A 19,001-nucleotide genomic window follows, 5' to 3' on the forward strand; every position below is an offset into this window, starting at 1 on the left:
TGTGAGGGGAGAGAGTTGTACTGAAAAGACTGTTGGAAGTAGCTAGAACATTTCCCACGGGCTTGTTACCCTTTCTTTACCCAGACCGTGCTAGGATCAACATCGCCATTCCCTGGGGTTCACTCCCGAGGGTGTGAGCAGTTTTTCTTGCTTGCCTGCTCTCAGCCCAGTTCATGTTTTTGTAGATTCAGGCCATATGCATGTTGTGAGTGTATAGTATTTCAGAGGAATGGGTGGTGGCTCAGAAGGGTTCCAAGAAGTATTCCAAGGGTTCCAAGGAATTAGTCCCGTAGGGACATTTAAGGCCTGGGTCAGGATGAGCATGCAGTGGCCAGCTATGGAAGTTTGGAAGGGGACAGGTCAGCCAGAGGTGGCCTTAGAAATGGCTGGAAATCCCATCAGAATGGAGACCTCTTATGCTTACATGACAGACGAGGCATCACTGTGGCTGGACAGGGTGCCGTGAGCGGTGTCTCTTCTCCCTCTGAAAACAAATTTCTTCTCATTGTGTTTTCGGGAGTGAGATCAATGCAGTTGTTGCCGAAAAGTTGGACGATATTATGGTCTGGATGCACAGAGACTTTTCCCTTTCTCAAGTAAGCCATGATGGCTCATGAGAAGCCACCCAGGGCCCACACGCTGAGGGCGGCCCAGCCTGGAGTTGCAGTGTGAGACTCACTTCGAACAACAAACGAAAGGGTCTGTCTCTAAGAGCATCTCAGTGACGGGGACTTTTCTTTGGTCTTCCAGGCAAAGCCAAAGCTGATCGAGCCCCTTGACTACGAAAATGTCATCGTGCAGAAGAAGACCCAGATCCTGAATGACTGTCTGCGGGAGATGCTCCTCTTCCCTTACGATGACTTCCAGGTGCGTGGCCATGCCTCTCTCAGTGCCGCCGTGCTTCGGTAGAAAAGTTGGCCGATGTGTTATAGACTTGATCACACACATTTTTCTGTAAGTTCAAAGCCAGCCTGGACAATGTCGTGAGATGGATAGTACACATCTCCCCTAGCATGTGTGAAGTCTTGTATTCAGTCCTAGCGGTGTAAGAGGAAGGCGTTGTTAAATGAAAGAGAAAATGGATATAATTGTGTACCTTATTATGACTTCATATTTTTAGTGAGATTAATTTTTCACGTTATAAATAAATATAAACGTACGTATAGGTGCCTGTGTGTATCTGCATACCCTAGGTTGACTTAGGGGGTACAAGTGGTTCTTATGTCTTAGAAGATTATTTTAGATTTTAAATCACATTTTTTCGAACAGAACTAGGACCTGTGCGTGCTAGGCAAGTGCTTATCTACCACTGAGTACACCCCAAGCCTCGTTTGCTGTTACTTAAACCAGGCGTTCTAGAATCTTCTGGGGAGCAGAAGAGGCTTGTTGCCCATCCTGTGGGATGACACGCTTGAACCTTGCTGCAACACACCCTGAACTGCCGGTCCCCAAAGAGAAGGGTTGTAAGACGGTAGCAGTGTTGTGAAGTCTGTCTCGGTAGCAGGACGGAGGAGGTATCGTTTCTCAGAGGGAAGCTCCTGCCATTCCTCAGAGGGAAGCTCCTGCCTCTGCTGCTGTCTGGGCTGCTGTTTGATGTCTTTTAGCCTCTAGCTAGGTGACAGACAGGAAGTGTTGAGGTTGCTGAGGAGCAAGGGTAACTAGTGGCCCGGGGCCACTGCTGTCTGCTCAGAGGTCCTTGTTCCTATTTTGTTCTCCTGGATGTTTCCTAACAGTTTCCTGTCCTCTGCCTCAGTTTCCTTGAGCTGGATATCCTGCATGACGTTGTTACTGCCCAAACCTGGTCTTCTGTGAACGGAGCTGAAAAATGAACTACATGTAGTTCTAACGTACTTGGAAAAACTTACACCAGTTGGCGTGGAAAGCCTCTCCTTCGGGGACTGGAGAAGTGGCCCGGTGTTGAAGAGTGCTTACTGCCCTTGGCTGTGGTGGCCTTGTTTTGTTTTTGTTTGTTTGTTTTCCAGGCAGGTCTCTCTGTGTAGTCCTGGCTGCCCTGGACCATTGGTCTCTGTAGACCTTACTGGGCTTAACTCAGATTTTCCTCCTTCTGCCTCCTGAGGGCTGGGATTCCCCATACCTGGTTTCCCTTGTTGCTCTTGTAGAGGATTTGAATTCAGCCCCCACCCAGCACCTATGTTTGATGGTTCACAGCTGTTTGTAACTCCAGCTCCAGGGCATCCGGCACCCTCTTCTTGTCTCCACGGGCACCTCCCCACGCATGTGCCTACTCACAGACAGACACATAAAGAAAAAGAACATCTTTTAAACATCTTTCTTTTTCCTTTTTCCTGATCTCACTTTCCAGAATTACAGCTATAGTACACACTGTTTTTTGCTTTTTTTTCCTTCAAGATGCTTTCCTGTTAATAGCATTTGCTCAGTTCTAACCCTTGATGATCCCCTGCAACACCAAACTGAAAAGACTTCAGATTGGACAAGCAGTGAGAATTTCCATGAATGTCTTTTCTTTCTAGCTTGCTAGAGATGCCTGCAAGCTGGACGTGACACTCCCTTAGAGCCAAAGTACTCTCTGCTAGTGAGTGGGATCCTAGCATGACCCCAGAGACCATGCTTTGGAAGCATCCTTCATCACTAAACCCCGAAGCTAAAGGGTACACGGGAGGGTTCTCTAGAATTGTGTCTTTTGCCTGGGGATTAGCACCAAATGAAAAGCAAAGTCAGTCATTTACAAATTAGATTCCTTGTTGACAGGTTTTTGGTTTTTTTTTTTTCACCATGTAGTGTTCTTGGGGAAGCCATGGTGTATCTGAAGCTTCTTAGGGCATAGAGTGTGTGTTTTTATTGATATTTAGGAATAATTTTGTCGTTTTGTCTTACAACCCAGAATGAAAAGTTATATTCGTAGACACAAAATAAAATTGCTTAAGAAAGAAAGCAAAATACCCAACACACAGTTCCATAATATCTCAGCATCCTCGTCTTTCCCAGGGACAAGAACCCAGATACTCCAGCAGTTGTAGAGGCAAATGATTAAAACTTCATCTCTCACTGAAACCATTTCTGTGTTCTAAGGGACACAGAGCCTCAGCATCCCTGTTCTGGCCGAGAATGAATGAAGAAGTCCTGGTTTCTGTTTCAGGAAACTTGTTCCAAAGTTGAAGGAGTTTGAATATCAGCTTTGGCCCGCGTCCTGGTAGTGGTGACGGGTCACAGCTGACTCCGGGCACTATTTGTTCTCCTACAGACCGGGCTTTGTCATCCGAGAGACTGTTTACACATCCGTTCTCGCTAATCTGTCTCGCTGATGGTATTAACTGTCTAATTGCAGTGTGAGTTAATGATTTAGCAATGCCACAGTCCTCCTGATTCTGTCTTCTTAGGTAATGAGGAGCTTCGAGTGTTGTGTGTCTAGAGGCAGTGCAAACATTCGATCAGAACAAAGCCTCTTTTCTCATACAGAAAAGGGACGATGGGGTTAGAAAACGGGAGGGGGAGATCATAGGCACAGTGCCTGAGGGAGCATCAGTAATGAACTGTTCATGTAATAGAACTTATATTAGATGTCTTCCAAGCGCGTCAAATATAATTTCTAAACTATAAGCATACACAGTGGTGCTGCCTTTGCATGTTTCCAAGTGATAGATCGACATTTAGCCCCTGTTCCTCAGATCTGGGGACATCCAAGTGGCCTCTGAAAAATGGAGTGTATAGAAAAAAAGGGTATCGGGTAGATGTACTTACCCAAGGATGAGGTTGTTGAAATGAAAGGCTAAGAAATATGAAATGTATTTAAAAACAAACAAACAAACAAACAACAAGAGTCATGTCAGATAGTTACAAAGCAAATGAGATGATCTTCCTCAGCAAGGGACAGGACAAGAGTGTCACGGGACATAGGACAGGACAAGAGTGTCACGGGACACAGGACAGGACAGGAGTGTCACGGGACATAGGACAGGACAGGACAGGAGTGTCACGGGACACGGGACAGGACAGGAGTGTCACGGGACACAGGACAGGACAGGAGTGTCACGGGACATGGGGGCAGGAGTGTCACGGGACACGGAGGCAGGAGTGTCACGGGACACGGGGGCAGGAGTGTCACGGGACACAGGACAGGACAGGACAGGAGTGTCACGGGACACGGGACAGGACAGGAGTGTCACGGGACACGGGACAGGACAGGAGTGTCACGGGACACGGGGGCAGGAGTGTCACGGGACACGGAGGCAGGAGTGTCACGGGACACGGGGGCAGGAGTGTCACAGGACACAGGACAGGACAGGAGTGTCACGGGACACGGGGGCAGGAGTGTCACGGGACACGGAGGCAGGAGTGTCACGGGACACGGGGGCAGGAGTGTCACGGGACACAGGACAGGACAAGAGTGTCACGGGACACAGGACAGTACAGGAGTGTCACGGGACACAGGACAGGACAGGAGTGTCACGGGACACAGGACAGGGCAGGAGTGTCACGGGACACAGGGGCAGGAGTGTCACGGGACACAGGACAGGGCAGGAGTGTCACGGGACACGAGGCAGGAGTGTCACGGGACACGGGGCAGCAGTGTCACGGGACATATTTGTTAAGACTCCCATCCTGGTCCTTTGGGGTCAGTGCTGTCTCTCTGTCTGGGACTTGTGGCTCTCCTGGCCCGCAGGTTCTCAAGTTCCTTTAGAAGCCAATTGAAATCTCATGTCCTCTGAAACTACTTAAGTCCACTGTGGCCTCTCCCTGATTCTTTTATGACCTATGTATGTAAATGTTTAGTATGTTGTATAGCCTATCACTGCCTGCTGCTCTTTGTGACCTAATGTCAGCTCTCTGCTGTGGGTCCGAGTAGGGCTCAGTCCAATACCACTCTTCTGTGTTCCTGTCCCGCCTGCCGTCCCCTTTGTCTGCACAGACTTCTAATCCCTGATAATATTGTACACTGGGAATAGATATATGTTGAAAATACCTATCAGATCAGTGATTCAGTTTGGTGTGAATGTCAGGTAATTTTTTTAAGTTAAAAAGACACAGGTAAGTGAGAGACAGAGATGCAGGCAAGTATCTGTGAGTTCAAGGTCTGCCTCGTCTGCATGGCAAGGTCAGGCCGGCTGGGGCCATTGAAGGAGACCTTGTCTTTAATTTTCTTTTAAAGCCATTTAAATCAGGTCTAAAGAGGAGTATACTTTCTGGCAGCTAATGGATCTTTTTGTTCCTAAAATTTTATAGTGTTTTCTAAGTTGGTAGTTGGTATAACTTTGTACTTTCCAATGAGCAAACTCAGAGGGAAAATTTTAACAGGCTGTGAGTGATAACCTTTTTTCATCAGAATGTTTTGTATCAACAAAAATGATTCATTGCTTGAAGGATGGCAAGGGTTTGCACAGTGGAAAGTACTGTCCCTGCCAGTCATTGACTCTTTGGAGACTGCAGGACATCGGTTCCCGATCACCTTGTGGTGGTGGAGATGACAATACGCACCCATCTTCATCTGTCCACTGCGTCTCACCTTCAAGTGTCTCCTGGCTGGTTGCCTGAGTTACCACTGCCTGTGTAATTTTGTATTGCCATGGAGCCTAAAAGACAGTAAGGAGGTAATTTATGGGTGTCATTCCTATTTCATGAACGTTAGACCGAGGCGTCTAGTATAAGCCAGGGATGATGTTTGTACGGGGAAGTGGAGAGAGCGTTCACTCCACTTCCGAGTTCGTATCTGAAGATCTGAGCCACGACGCAAAAGACGACGGTGCAAGATGTTCTGCAGCTGCACGAGTTGCAGGAAAAGGATGTCTGTCCGTGGATGAACAGAACATCACAGTGTTTGCTTGTGGCTGTGTGTCGCCACACCTAGGCACACCACATTCTTTAAAAAGAGTGTTTGGTTATAGGATTCCTAGCTAAACGTGGGTGTGGGTATTGGTCTGCTTGCAGAGTCAGAATGAGGTGTCATACCTCAGGAGAACCCCCTCTTGAGAGACCCATGGTGCTCGTCCACGCCTGACCGGGAGAATTTAAGATGCAGCTGGAGATGATGAAGGAGCACAAGTTCTAGGAAGTGTTTAGATTCAAGACAACCTTTGCGTTGCCTCAGGATTGTATAGGGAAATGTGGTAACTCCATTTCCCTGTCAGTAACATCTTGATTTTTACTTTACCCCTGGTTCTTTTCACTCACACGCAACCGATAATTATCTGCGAACCAGCGGCCTGGAGAGGAAGCCAAGCGCCAGGACTTACAAAGGCCTGGAAATCCCTGATCTCATTTCCCATCTACCGTTTGGAAAAGAAAATATTTTTCAGCACTGTTTTTCCCTTGATAGGTTTCTCCCCCCCCAATGAAGCAATCTCAGGACTTCGTTTTTTACTTTTTACTAAAAATGTTCTTTTTGTAAATTTCTTGAAAATTTGTCACCTGGAATTCGGTGTCCGTCAATGTGATTTTATGTGACCATGGTGGGATAGAAGTTCATGTCTAGGGCTGGACCTACCTGGAAAAGTTGATATACAATGTTTCTGAATCGGATTCAACATGAAACATGTCTAGGGCTGGACCTACCTGGAAAAGTTGATATACAATGTTTCTGAATCGGATTCAACATGAAACAGGCCTTTAGGAGGTGAAAGTTTTCATTCTCTTCAAGTATAAGGAAGTCAGTGATGAGTTTCCACGAGGAATGATTCTGTGAAGGACTAGCTGGCATCTCAGGAGGTCGGCCTCTGGCTGGATTGAAGAGAACATGTACGTAATGAATTCTCGTAGCCTGTGCAAGGGATTCGGCGGCTTTGTCTGGGGTTTAGGGCTACACACAGAGTAGAAGCCCCAATTTCACACTGCTAAACACCGAGGAGAGGAGATAAAAAGAAAGCATTGTGGGTACTTGTAAGACGCCAGAGTTTAAAGCAGGTTGATTGTCATCGCATAAGTCACAGTCCGTGAGATCCTGTTATGTAAATTTCAGCATCCACTAGCGTATCCAGGTGCTGGCAGCCTGGACAGAAAGAGAAGTCAGGACCAACAGAAAGGACCAACTAACCTCCAGTGTGGGAGACAGAAGCTGGGTGGACTCCTGCTCCTAGGAAGGAGGAGGAAGTGGGACAGACACAGGACAGAGATGCACCAGGAGCCCAGGCTGCAGTGTGGCGTGGGTGTGGATCTGCTGGCCTCCTGTGTGTGAAGCCTCGGAGTCAATCCCAGAATCATCAAACAAAACAAACCACCAGGGGAAGCCGCCATCACCTCACTGCTGTGGGGACAGAGAGCCCCAAGGGTGGAAACGTAGGGGGTCACAGAGTACCCGGGGAGAGAGAACCCATATTCTTAAGAGAGTCGTTGTCAGGCGACAGCAGACCCAGGAAGAACAGAGAAATGGACGACTCTTCTGGGGTCACCCTTTGTGTGCTGTGAGCTGCTCTTCGGAAGGCTATCGTTTTGGAGTTTTCGGTGTTTATCTGGAATTATTTTTAAATTCTTGACAAAGTGTGTTGGTGTGCGTGAGTGCTGGTGCCAGTGGAGGTTAGAAGCCTCGGATCCCCGGGAGCTAGAGTTATAGATGGTTGTGAGCCACGTGACATAAGCCCTGGTAAATGAAGTGAACCTTCTGGAAGAGGGTTGTAACCACCGGGGCCGTCTTTCGAGCCCTGGAGGAGTGTGCGTGGGGTGTGTGCATGTGTGTGCCGTTGTCGGAGGGGGTCAGAGAGTGCTGGCTTCCCTGGAGCTAGAGTTGCAGTCTTTTGTCAGCTGGCCAGGGGGTGCTAGGAATTGGTCTCCCCACCTCTGCAAAGAGCAGTGTGAGCTGTTAACCATCTCTCCAGCCCCTTTCTGGGAGTTCAAATTAAATTTCTCCCTACACTAAAATGGAATTCTCCCTCCAGGCCCTTACAGGTGAGCTGAACAGCGGGGGTGGGGGAGGGACCGCTTCTCTGTGAATGGCATCGTTAGAGGTGAACAGACTACAGTGGGCGTGGAAGGCTGGGACAGGAACTCGGAGGTGTGTGGTGTGGGAATGCCTTACGTGAATGTGAGTTTCCAGCGTAGCTTGGTGCTGGAGACATTCATGAGCAGCTCATGAGCTTTGGAACAAATGCTTCTGCCGATCCTTGGAGAGCCGCCATCACCTCTGTGTGCAGTCAGCCAGCTGCAGCACCGTTCCCAGAATCCTCTCCTGCTGCGGTTTCCACGTTGCCCTGGATCCAAAAACATTTAATGTATAGACCAACCCAGCCACGTGGCCTTTCCAGGAGACATCAAAGTGACAGAGTTCTCCAGACACACCAGACACACGATACACCGCACAGCTGGTCTCAGGCCTAGAGAGGGAGGGAAGGGGAATAGGGAGCCCTCCTGATAATAAGCTGTAGTTGAAACTGGAGATAACTTTAAAACATTGATGTGGATGCTGCATTCCTTTGGACTGACTGAACATATTAATAATTAACAAAAAAACCCCAGCTCGGACTTATCATATGAGGAAGGCGGTGGGCTGGGCTGGGGGACACCAGTTTCAAGAGCCCAGTGTCTTCTGCATCACCTGGCGGTGCTTTGTGCCTGTTCATTTCTCTCTCCTCCCTCAGGTAGCTTTCACCGGCTAGGAGTTGTCCTTTTCCGTGTAGATGGAACCGTGATTTCTCAGATAAATGCCTAAAATTTGTAGAGGTCCGAAGGGATAATCCTGTGAATAAATAAAGCCAAAATAGTGATAAATATGCCATGTTCTGCAACAGATTGTGAGGCGGGCTCTCAAAGACAGTCACGTTTTGGGGGCGTGGTAGCACATGCCTATAATCCCAGCACTTGGGAGGTGCAGACTGAAGGGACCTTCAAGGCCAGCCTTGGCTACCTAGTGAGTTTGAGGCTAGCCTAGGTTACTTGAGACCCTAGTGAAGAGCCTGCGGTTCTCTGACCCAGTGTTTCTCACCAGTGGCTGAGCCAAGACGACCCCACCCAAGGTTGTCTGCCTAGTGCCCCATCTCCCTTCTCCTGGGAGAGCAGCCACACGCCCTCTCCTGTCTGTCCTTGGCGTCTGTTTTTCTGTCTGAGTGAGGCTACCCGCAGCTTTCTGCTCCTGGTCACCAGCCCGGCAGCTGGCTTAGGTTAGAGCCCACCCACTTCTCTGAGGTCTCTTCTTTCTCCAGTTCATTGTTCATAGGGTCCCTGGGGGAAGGGTGGGCCCTTTGTTCAGGCTTCTAATTAAAATCTTATAACATGTGATATTTATATGCACAGTGGATATGCATACTTCCTCCCCAGGAATTAGGAGTATTTTTTGAATAGTTTATGTCATGTGAGTAACCAGTGTGTGTGGAGCGGAGAGGAGTAGAAAATACAGATGTCACCCGACCCCGTACCTTCGGCAATTTGTATTTTTTTGAATCATATAGTGAATCTTCCCACTTTTTGTTTGGTTCTGAAAAGTAGCTTGGGCATTGTAAGTCAAAACACATGTGGCATTCACCTTTTCTTTTTTTACTGAGATTTCCCCCCTCTTTGGGTTTCTCAGAGATTGGTTGCCAGCACTCAGCTTAGCTGTTGGGAAGGGGCGGGACTCAGAATTCCCGCAGAGGAAACCTGGAGGTTTTAGAAGGCCAGTTTATGGATGGCAGAAAGTTCAGGCTTTCCCCAGGATTACACAGAGGAGGAGAGGCAAACCTCCCCTTGAGAGCTCTTGGATTTCCTGGCTTTCTATTCGGAACCCTTCCCAGTGTCCTTCCTCAGATTCTGCCGTAGGAAGTTTAATGAAATGGTTGGCTTCAGATTTCTCCTCCTTGGAACCTGAGCTTGTGGGTGTGGGGGAGGAGGGTGGGGAGTGGGGGAGAGGGTGGAGAGAGGTCGTGGGGGGTAGTGGAGGTTTACGGTCACATGTCTAAAACAGATCCCCTCATCCCCTTGGGGTCTGGACAGAGTTTAATCTCAGCAGATAGGATTGCAGCCTTTCCTGGGGCAGAGCCAGGACAGGGGAGTTGCCAGGTAAGGAACTGTGGCCTGCCTTGCTGTGTCCCCCACCCCCAGGTAGTCCACACAGATCAGAAGGTTCCTACTCTGATCTTATAGCTAGCTGGGGACCATCAAAGTGTTTGGAGGGAAACATTTCAATCAAGAGAAAAGTTCTTAAAGTAAAAATAATCTACTTGAATGTTTGGATTTTAAACCCTACTGGGAGATGGTAGTCCTGGGTCTGGTGACAAGGCTGCTGGTCCCACTGCATTCCATGAAAATGAAGAGTTTGGCTTGGGGCTCTCCAGGGTCAACACTTCCTTCAAAGTGCCTTTGGGGTAGAGGACACTGCTCCTTCCTTCAATTCCAACTGTTCCGCTGGTTCCTTGGAATTCCTCGTGAGAAGCTAGTCTGTCCCTGGAGAAAGTAAACCAGGGGTTTCCCAGTGTCAAAGGCTGCCGGTATTTAGCCACACTAAGTTCCTTCCTATAGCAGATGGAAAGTTTTTATTTCTAAGTTGTGTTTTAAACTTGGAGATTTCCATCTTGCTAGTTATTTGGGGGTGCTTAACTATACTTTAGTCCTCAGACGCCAGTCACCTCTCACAGTGTGAGAAAATCTCCTTTCCCCTTTCCTGTTAAACACTTTCTTAGTTTCCCCAGATTCCCTGTCTGTGGATTCAGACGACATCAAGCTGAAAATATTTGGAGAAAAGAGCATGGGCAGACTGTGTGTAACTGTTCCCTAAGAGGTACAGCGTAGCAGCTGTTTATACAGCCTGGTACTGAAGGAGGTGTGAGAAGCAGCCGGGAGAAACTGAGAGTTACACAGGGGAATAAGCCAAGCTCTCTGCAGATGCCCACCTAAGATGAGGGACTCGGTGTCTCTGGGTTTTATAGATGTAGGAGGTCCTGGGCCCAGTCCTTCAAGATCACTGAGCGATGCTGTAATTTAAACATTCAGAGAGTGGAGCATTTGTATTAGGACACCTTATAAACTATCTTAAATCAGTGGAGACTTCGAAGTTGCATCGAGTTGGCCTCCCTTTAACCTCTACAGAGTGAAAGAGTCGTGGTTGTCCCTCTTGCTGGGGATGAGGAAGATAAACAGGAAAGATGAGGTAATTTACGCCATGTCGTAAAGCAAGCAGGAGATTCATTGAGAAGGAAACAAACACTGGGGTTGTTGTTTACCGTTTTTGATGTTCGTGTTTGGAAATTGGATAAAGACCCATCCTTTATCAAAAGTGGTTATAAGGGACAGGAATGGGGCTACAAGCTCATCATGGCTGCACACGCGCCTTTGGGCTCAGCAGCACGTGCAGCAGGAAGGCCGTGAGCTAGGGCCACCCTGCGGCGTAGCGTGTTGTGAATTCCAGGCCAGCCCGTGCTGTGCGGTAGAAGCCCATATACAGTGTTAGAGAGAAACTTAGCTCATTCTTTAGAAGGGCTCTGGTACTCCCTGAGTGTAGCTCTTAGGAGATTGACTTGAACTGTTTTGTAAGTCCGATAAATGAAACTATAGAAATTTAATGGTAATTGGTTTGGCATAGAGAAGACAATGGTCTGAATGTAATTTTTAATACACAAAATCTATAGAGATATTAAAATAGAACATTAGCTTGTGCTGAGACGTCTCTTGTCAATTTATATAATGGATCGGAGAGCGTTTGTCTTCATAGGAAAACCTTATATGCAGTAATGGATGGTAATTGGTGGTTCCCTTTTCTGTCCCCATTGACTGTTTTCTTCATTCCTGAAACATTTATCAAGTATTCGTCTCAAAGATACAAGCAGGGGAGGTGGCGCTTGGCCTTAAAGGAACTCAGAATCTACTAGAGGAAAAGTCATGTGTCTGCAGGAGAATGCTAGATAATGTGCCAGCTGCCAAAACAGGTCTCAGGGACGTTGTTTTAAAGTTACTGAATGATAGAGTCAAGCATCAACTCTTCAGGTTCATAGACCAGATATTTGATCAATGTGACCAGACTCAAGGGGACTGATATGCATTTGCTGACTCCACAAGAAAAGCAAAAATAGTATTTTATTAAAGTACGGTTGGAATTTCTATTAAAAAATAGTCAATCTAAATATTTTTGTTGGTTTTGTGTCTTTTCCACGTAAGAAAGTAAAAAATGGAAAGCGTGTTATAAGGAAGTGGATTGTCAAGACTGGGCTTAGAGTGAAGGTCATGAAGACGATAGTTGGTGGCATTAGTGGCAACATCTACATTCATAATAAGTCTGCTAGACCCTCGGGATCTGACCTGATGGATTCCAACTTATTACACAGGTTCTGCTCTTTCTGTGACCTGACTTATCCCCTGATTGATTAAAGTGGTAGGTTTAGTTGAAAGTCAGTTGGAGTTCAAAGGCAGTATTTGACAGAGCAAATATACTTAGTCCTAGACTGTCTGTCTGTCTGTCTATGTATCCATCCATCCATCCTTCCATCCACCCACCCACCCACTCACCTACCCACTCACCTACCCACCCACCCACCCACCCACGATCTCATGTGCATGTATCCCAGAACTGGTCCAGAACTCGCTATACTTCTGAGGATGACCCTGAACCTTTGGTTCCCCCACCTCTATTTCCCAAGGACTGGGGCTCCAGGCATGATGTACCCTCAGGCTTAGTTTACTCGGTGCTGGAGCAAACCCAGGGCTTTGCCCAAGTGAGGCAAGTGCTCGACCAACTAGTCTCCATTCCCAGTTCAGCCCTATTTTTTAAAACATAGGTGACCTCATTCGTTTTGTTTTGGTCTTATCTTTAGGTGTCTCTCTTGCCCGTTCTTGATACAACTTGAACCCATCCTTCACCATTTCAGTGTAAAGACCGATACACCTTTGTTTGATGTTCTATTCTGTTGGATTTGGAGCCATTAAAATCTTTCTAGTTTTAAGACTTGGGGATATTTCAACTTAGAGAGCTGGTTATAATTCGTAGGCTGAGCAGCTATAGAATCTTCTCAGTAGAAGCCATGGGACCAATACCTTCTATAGCACAGTGGGCGACAGCAGCCATAACCATAGCCGCCAAAGCCGCCATAGCCACCACCATAGCCATAGCCTAGGCCACCATAGCCATAGCCCAGGCCTCCATTGTAGCTGCCGTAGTAACACATGTTGTTTGATGTTCTATTCTGTTGGATTTGGAGCCCCGCTGTTTTCTTCCATGCCATCCTGTAATTCAGTGCCCCTCTTCAAATGCCCTTCTGGATGGAGTACTCTAAGACGTATTTCCTTCTCTTGTATGTGTTTAATGAGAGTAGCAGATATGTCTTATTAAATATTGTATCTTTAGCCATTGGATTCGTCTGGAGGAAGGCCCGGACCCAGACAAGGTTTGGCTAGATGGGTAAATATTTATGCTGAGCTCTTAAATTATTGTTAGAATATTTTTCATGAAGGGAAGACACTACAGTTTGCACTTGGGATCCAGCGGATACTCGGTTTTTATCTGGTCACGTGACCTCTTTGGGGCACCAGCTGAGTCGAAGGAAACCAGGTTGCAGCAGAGTGTCTCTCAGGCGAGCTCCGTCCTGTGAGTACAGCCTTCTTCAGCGCTGTGCCGCTCGGCTGCTCCTGCTCCCTTACAACCAAGTTTGATTTTTCTGTTGAGTAACAAACCACCCCCGGAGCCCAGTAACTTGACAGCATTGGTTTCGTCTCACAGTTCTCTGGTCCAGGCCCGGCTGACCGCTTCTGCTTTAGTTGTTATCCAGGGAGGCTGTGTCTACAATGGCCTCTTCTCCTGTATTGTATCTGCTTTGGGGTAGCGGGACATTTTTCTCTGTATAATATGGCCCCTCTCTTTGGCCATCTTATATTGTTTCAGTGTTTCAAAATAGTGGAATTTTTAGAAATATGTTTTTACCAACTCCTTGAGATTTTCATGATGCATACAATGTATTGATCATATTCACCCCTATGCCTCACCCCAGGTCTTCCCGCTTGTAGGCCTGGCTCTCTGTCTCCACAGGCAGGGCCCTGGCCTGCACCGTAGGCCTGGTTCTCCATCTTCACAGGCAGGGCCCTCGGCTGCACTGTTAGCCTGATCCTCCGTCTTCACCAGCTCTTCCTGTGTTCTGTTCACAGACAGCCATCCTGAGGCGGCAGGGGCAGTACATGCGCTCCACGGTTCCCGTGAACGCAGAGGAGGAGGCCCAGAGCTTATTTGTCACTGAGGTAGGTTTTCATTTTCTCTGCTCCACGTGCTTTGTAAAGACGTTCCCTCCACCCCTGCCTTTCCACGTATCTTGTTATTTTAATGGATGTTGTCAAAGAGCTGATGACAATTTGATGACAAGAGTTCAGATGGGGTGTTTTGGATGTGTGGAATGGTCCCGAATACCTGCGTCTCCAGAGTTGGCCCTGTGGACATAGACTAAAGACTGGCTCGTAACGGGATCTCTGTCCTTAGTGCGGACCTTGGTCATTAGTACACTTGGTAGTGGTTGATTCAGCAGTGCATCGTGGGATCTTTTGCTCCACTCGTCCATTTAACCAGGTGATGATAGCCACACCTGACCGCCCCGATCTGTGTGCGATAAAATCACTCTGTGTTTGAGCACACAGATCATAGCCTGAACCAAGAGACATCATCACTAGATTGCGTGGTTTCGGTTCCCTTGTGTGTGTGTTTATTCCTCCAGCTGATTTTAGGTAGAAGAAACTAGTTAGTTTCTGTAATTTTTGTTTCTTGAAGTGTTTCTTCCTTTAGAAATGAGTTTGGGCCGGGCGGTGGTGGCGCACGCCTTTAATCCCAGCACTCGGGAGGCAGAGGCAGGCAGATCTCTGGAGTTCGAGGCCAGCCTGGTCTACAGAGCTAGTTCCGGGACGGGCACCAAAGCTACAGAGAAACCCTGTCTCGAAAAACCAAAAAAAAAAAAAAAAAAAAGAAATGAGTTTGGGGGCAGCAAGATGACTCAGTAGAGAAAGATTCTGACAATACCAGTTTGATCCCCAGGACCCACACGGAGGAGAAAACCAACTCTACAGGTTGTCCTCTGACCCTCACACTTGTCTGTGACACACACACATGCACAGACACAAACACGTGCGTGCACAATATAGTTAAAAAATGAGTTAGGCCCTTTTCTATGTGATATTTAGAGGAAGTATGTTCCTATCAGTAGAACTGCAGGTCAGCTGTGCTTTTAAAGTGAAAATCAATTAAATAAGAGAGTTTTAGTGGAGATGTAAAAAAAAAAATAAGTCTGCATCTAAAGTGTTTAAAGCAGTGTTCTGTCTCTCCGTAAAGATAGTGTCCTGTCCCTTTCCTTTTCACCACACTAGTACCTTTGATACACACACTAGGTGTGTTCATACAGGCTTATACACACACACTAGGTGTGTTCATACAGGCTTACACACACACACTAGGTGTGTTCATACAGGCTTACACACACTAGGTGTGTTCATACAGGCTTACACACACTAGATGTGTTCATACAGGCTTACACACACACACTAGGTGTGTTCATACAGGCTTACACACACTAGATGTGCTTATACAGTCTTCCACACACACACTAGGTGTGTTCATACAGGCTTATACACACTAGGTGTGTTCATACAGGCTTATACACACACACTAGGTGTGTTCATACAGGCTTACACATACACTAGGTATGTTCATACAGGTTTACACACACACTAGGTGTGTTCATACAGGCTTACACACACACACAGGTGTGTTTATACAGGCTTCCACACACTAGGTGTGTTTATACAAGCTTACACACACACACACTAGGTGTGTTCATATAGGCTTACACACACACTAGGTGTGTTTATACAAGCTTACACACACACACTAGGTGTGTTTATATAGGCTTCTATGCACAGACTAGGTATATTTATACAGATAGAACCATTTCTTTAAAGACAGGCTTTGGAAAATGTGACTTCAGACAAAATCTGGCCCGCAGCCTGTTTTCATGGCTGAGGTTTTATCGGTACATGGCCTTGCCCATCTGTTTCCATATTGGGCTGTAGTCATAATACAACCGACTTGAGTTGGGACAGTGAAATCCTGAAAATCACTGTGTTATGACTCTTTTGATGTCCACAGAAGGTTTGCTGACATCTGCCTTAGAGCATGTGACAAAATCATCATTCAGTTCTTCCAACTCATGAAAAAGTTGGGCTTTGTTGTTGTTGTTGTTTTAGAGTGGGGAGAACCTTCAGTGGCATTTTTTAAAGACTTGTTTGTTCTTTTAAGATTGTTTATTTAGCTGTATCTATTTCATGTGTATGAGTGTTTTACCTGCACATGTATGTGGACCACATTCGTGCTGGCGCACATGGAGGTCAGAGGAGGGAGCTGAACCTGAGTCCTCTGCAAGACCAACAAGTGTTCTTAATTCCTGAGCCATGCCTCCAGCCCAAGTTATTTTATGTGTGTGTGTACATGTGTGTATGTATGTTTCTGTGTGTGTGTACATAAATACCGTGCACACATGGAGGTCTGAAGGCAACTTACAAGAGTTCATTCTCTTCTTCCAACATGGACCTCCGGAGGATTGAACTCGGGTTCTCAGGCTCGGTGGCCACTTCCTTGACCAGTGAGTCCTTACAAGCTTAAAATTTAGGCATTGTATTTCCCCATTTTGCTTAAAGTTGTAAACAGGTGAGTATTCATATATTCCATTCATAAAAACATTCATGCTACCCCCTTTGTCCTTCCTCCTTGCTCTTCATCACCTGGGAATATGCCGGCCTCAGAGTGGCTTCATGTCTGGTTAGAAGGTTGGCGCTGTGGCTTGACTTGCAGGCTCTTGCGAGACCATCATGCCCGGATAAAGACAGTAGGAATGTGCTAGACAGAGTCATGCCTGCCTCCGAGGGGCAGCTGTAGGGAAACCCGCAACCACGTGTGACTTCGCAAAGCCATATTCCGGGACTTTGGATTCTAATTTTGAATGTGGTATCTGAAACCCAGGTGTGAGAGTTTTGCTGGAAATTGTGGAAAAGCATTTGTAAGAATAAAATAACATTTAAAAAATGTTTTTAGTTGCGTGGTCAAAGGGAGAGAAGTTCTCACCTCCCCTGTCTGACCTGCTGTTGGCCCTTTCCCCTGTTTACTCTACCTCCAAAGAATAGTCTAGAAAACCACACTCCCTTCCCTTCATATCTTTTGTTTTTTTTTTAATATTTATTATGTATACAATATTTTGTCTGTGTGTATGCCTGCATGGCAGAAAAGGTCACCAGACCCCATTACAGATGGTTGTGAGCCACCATGTGGTTGCTGGGAATTGAACTCATGACCTTTGGAAGAGCAGGCGATGCTCCTAACCTCTGAGCCATCTCTCCAGCCCCTCTTCGTATCTTTTGAAGCAAAGTTGCTTACTGTGAAGCCTGACATAAGAAAAATAAAACTTAGCCGGGCAGTGGTGGCGCACGCCTTTAATCCCAGCACTCGGGAGGCAGAGGCAGGCGGATCTCTGTGAGTTCGAGGCCAGCCTGGTCTACAAGAGCTAGTGCCAGGACAGGAACCAAAAGCTACGGAGAAATCCTGTCTCGAAAATAAAGAAAAATAAAACTTAAAAAAGCACCGATTGTTGTCACGGTTGTGAGTTGGTGGCTGCTCGGGTGGAGGCCACGACAGACAGACAGTTGGTGTAAATGAAGTGGGATAAGACGGGGGCTTTGTTCACAGACAGTTTCTCCCCACCCCAGCCCCATAATGAGGTCTGGCACAAATACATCTTTTCATACTCTTTTTCTCTCCCCACTTCTGTGTATGTCAAGAGCTAGCTATCTAGAATTTCACATGGACCAAGCGGGCTTTAACAAGCGGGGCCTTCAGCTGCTGAATTCCACCCATTCATGGTAGATGCAGAGATGTAGCCTTGTAAGACTACACAGCCCTCAGACAGGTGCCCACATGCCAGGCAGATGGGCGAAGGGCACCTTGCTCCTGTGTAGTCATGCGGTGAGGTAGTTCTGATGTAGTGTGTGAGCACTAATGTCACTAAAAGAAGCTTAGCAGTGGAGTGCCCGCAGCACGCACACACACACACACACACACACACACAACTGAACTTACGCACCGATTTGTAAGTATGAGCCTGTGTGAGAGACTTTGGGAATGATGCAGGCTTTTGAAACCTCACAATTCTACGTACCTTCAAGACCACACCTCCTAATCCATCCCAAACAGTTCCATCTACTGGGGACCAAACGTCTAAATATATGAGTCTCTAGGGAGGCAATTCTCATTCAAACCACCATAGCAGTATAACTTTCCTTTATATGAAAAATTGATTATAAGCCAGGAATAGTAATTGCTATTTCGATGTCACCATATAAAAACTGCTGTCAGATCATCTATATTGATAACTTGAAGCAGTATCCTTCCCAAGGGTCATGTTTCAGTGGTTCGAAGTCTCACACCTCCGGGAGACTCTGCAGGTAGAGCTTTGATGGCTGATAATTGATGGTGGAACTTTGGAACTTCTCTAGGGCCTGACTCTGCAGAAAGTCACCTGATTTCTGTGTCTCTGTGTTGTTTTTCTAAATCCCCCACAGTGCATCAAAACCTACAACTCCGACTGGCATCTCGTGACGTACAAATATGAAGATTACTCAGGAGAGTTTCGGCAGCTTCCGAGGTGAGCAGGCTTCAGGCGTGTGTGTGCTCAGGAAGACGTGTGGCTTCATTTGCACAGTCAGAGAGGTTGTGAAAGCACAGGAGATTTCTGTGTGCATGGTAATATCTTTTGATTGCAAGACTCGATGTCATACTCTGATGGGGTGAACAGCAATGAGAACATAGAGGTGGCTTAATTCTGTTCGGAGAGCCAGAAAGTTTCCACTGAGGTGTGTAAGAGATAAGGCCACTGTAGTGAACTATGCTGCAGTGTGGTTTTGTGGTTATTGGACTGACCACTTGTCAGCATTTATTAACTGTATGAGGTAATGAGTCTCATCCTGACATTTCCTCCACGTTTTTGATCGTCTCCAGTCTCCTTACAATATTCTGCGTCTCCCACCATTGTCTTCTCAGTGTTCACACGCCCCGCCCACTTTCTTGTGTTCACATCCACTGCACACGCTCCTGGCTCCATAATCACCTCTTATCCAAG

The 19,001-nt window shown here is 46.9% G+C and overlaps 2 protein-coding genes across 12 annotated transcripts in view; one reads left to right on the forward strand and one right to left on the reverse strand.

Moving 5' to 3' along the window:
- Window positions 1-19,001, forward strand: part of Dock9 (dedicator of cytokinesis 9) — a 240,697-nt gene that overhangs the window by 108,511 nt on the left and 113,185 nt on the right. For all 11 annotated transcript variants that reach the window (XM_057785894.1, XM_057785904.1, XM_057785898.1 and 8 more), the window contains exons 2-4: window positions 751-867; window positions 14,005-14,094; window positions 18,445-18,527. In XM_057785894.1, coding sequence (XP_057641877.1) covers window positions 751-867; window positions 14,005-14,094; window positions 18,445-18,527 — 290 coding nt within the window. The remainder of the gene's footprint in view (window positions 1-750; window positions 868-14,004; window positions 14,095-18,444; window positions 18,528-19,001) is intronic.
- LOC130884760 (keratin-associated protein 20-2-like) lies at window positions 12,876-13,031 on the reverse strand. The gene has a single exon (XM_057785905.1). It carries the CDS (start codon window positions 13,029-13,031, stop codon window positions 12,876-12,878), a length of 156 nt encoding a protein of 51 aa, XP_057641888.1.

Source organism: Chionomys nivalis, chromosome 12 (assembly GCF_950005125.1).
Source record: "Chionomys nivalis chromosome 12, mChiNiv1.1, whole genome shotgun sequence".
NCBI lineage: Eukaryota > Metazoa > Chordata > Mammalia > Rodentia > Cricetidae > Chionomys > Chionomys nivalis.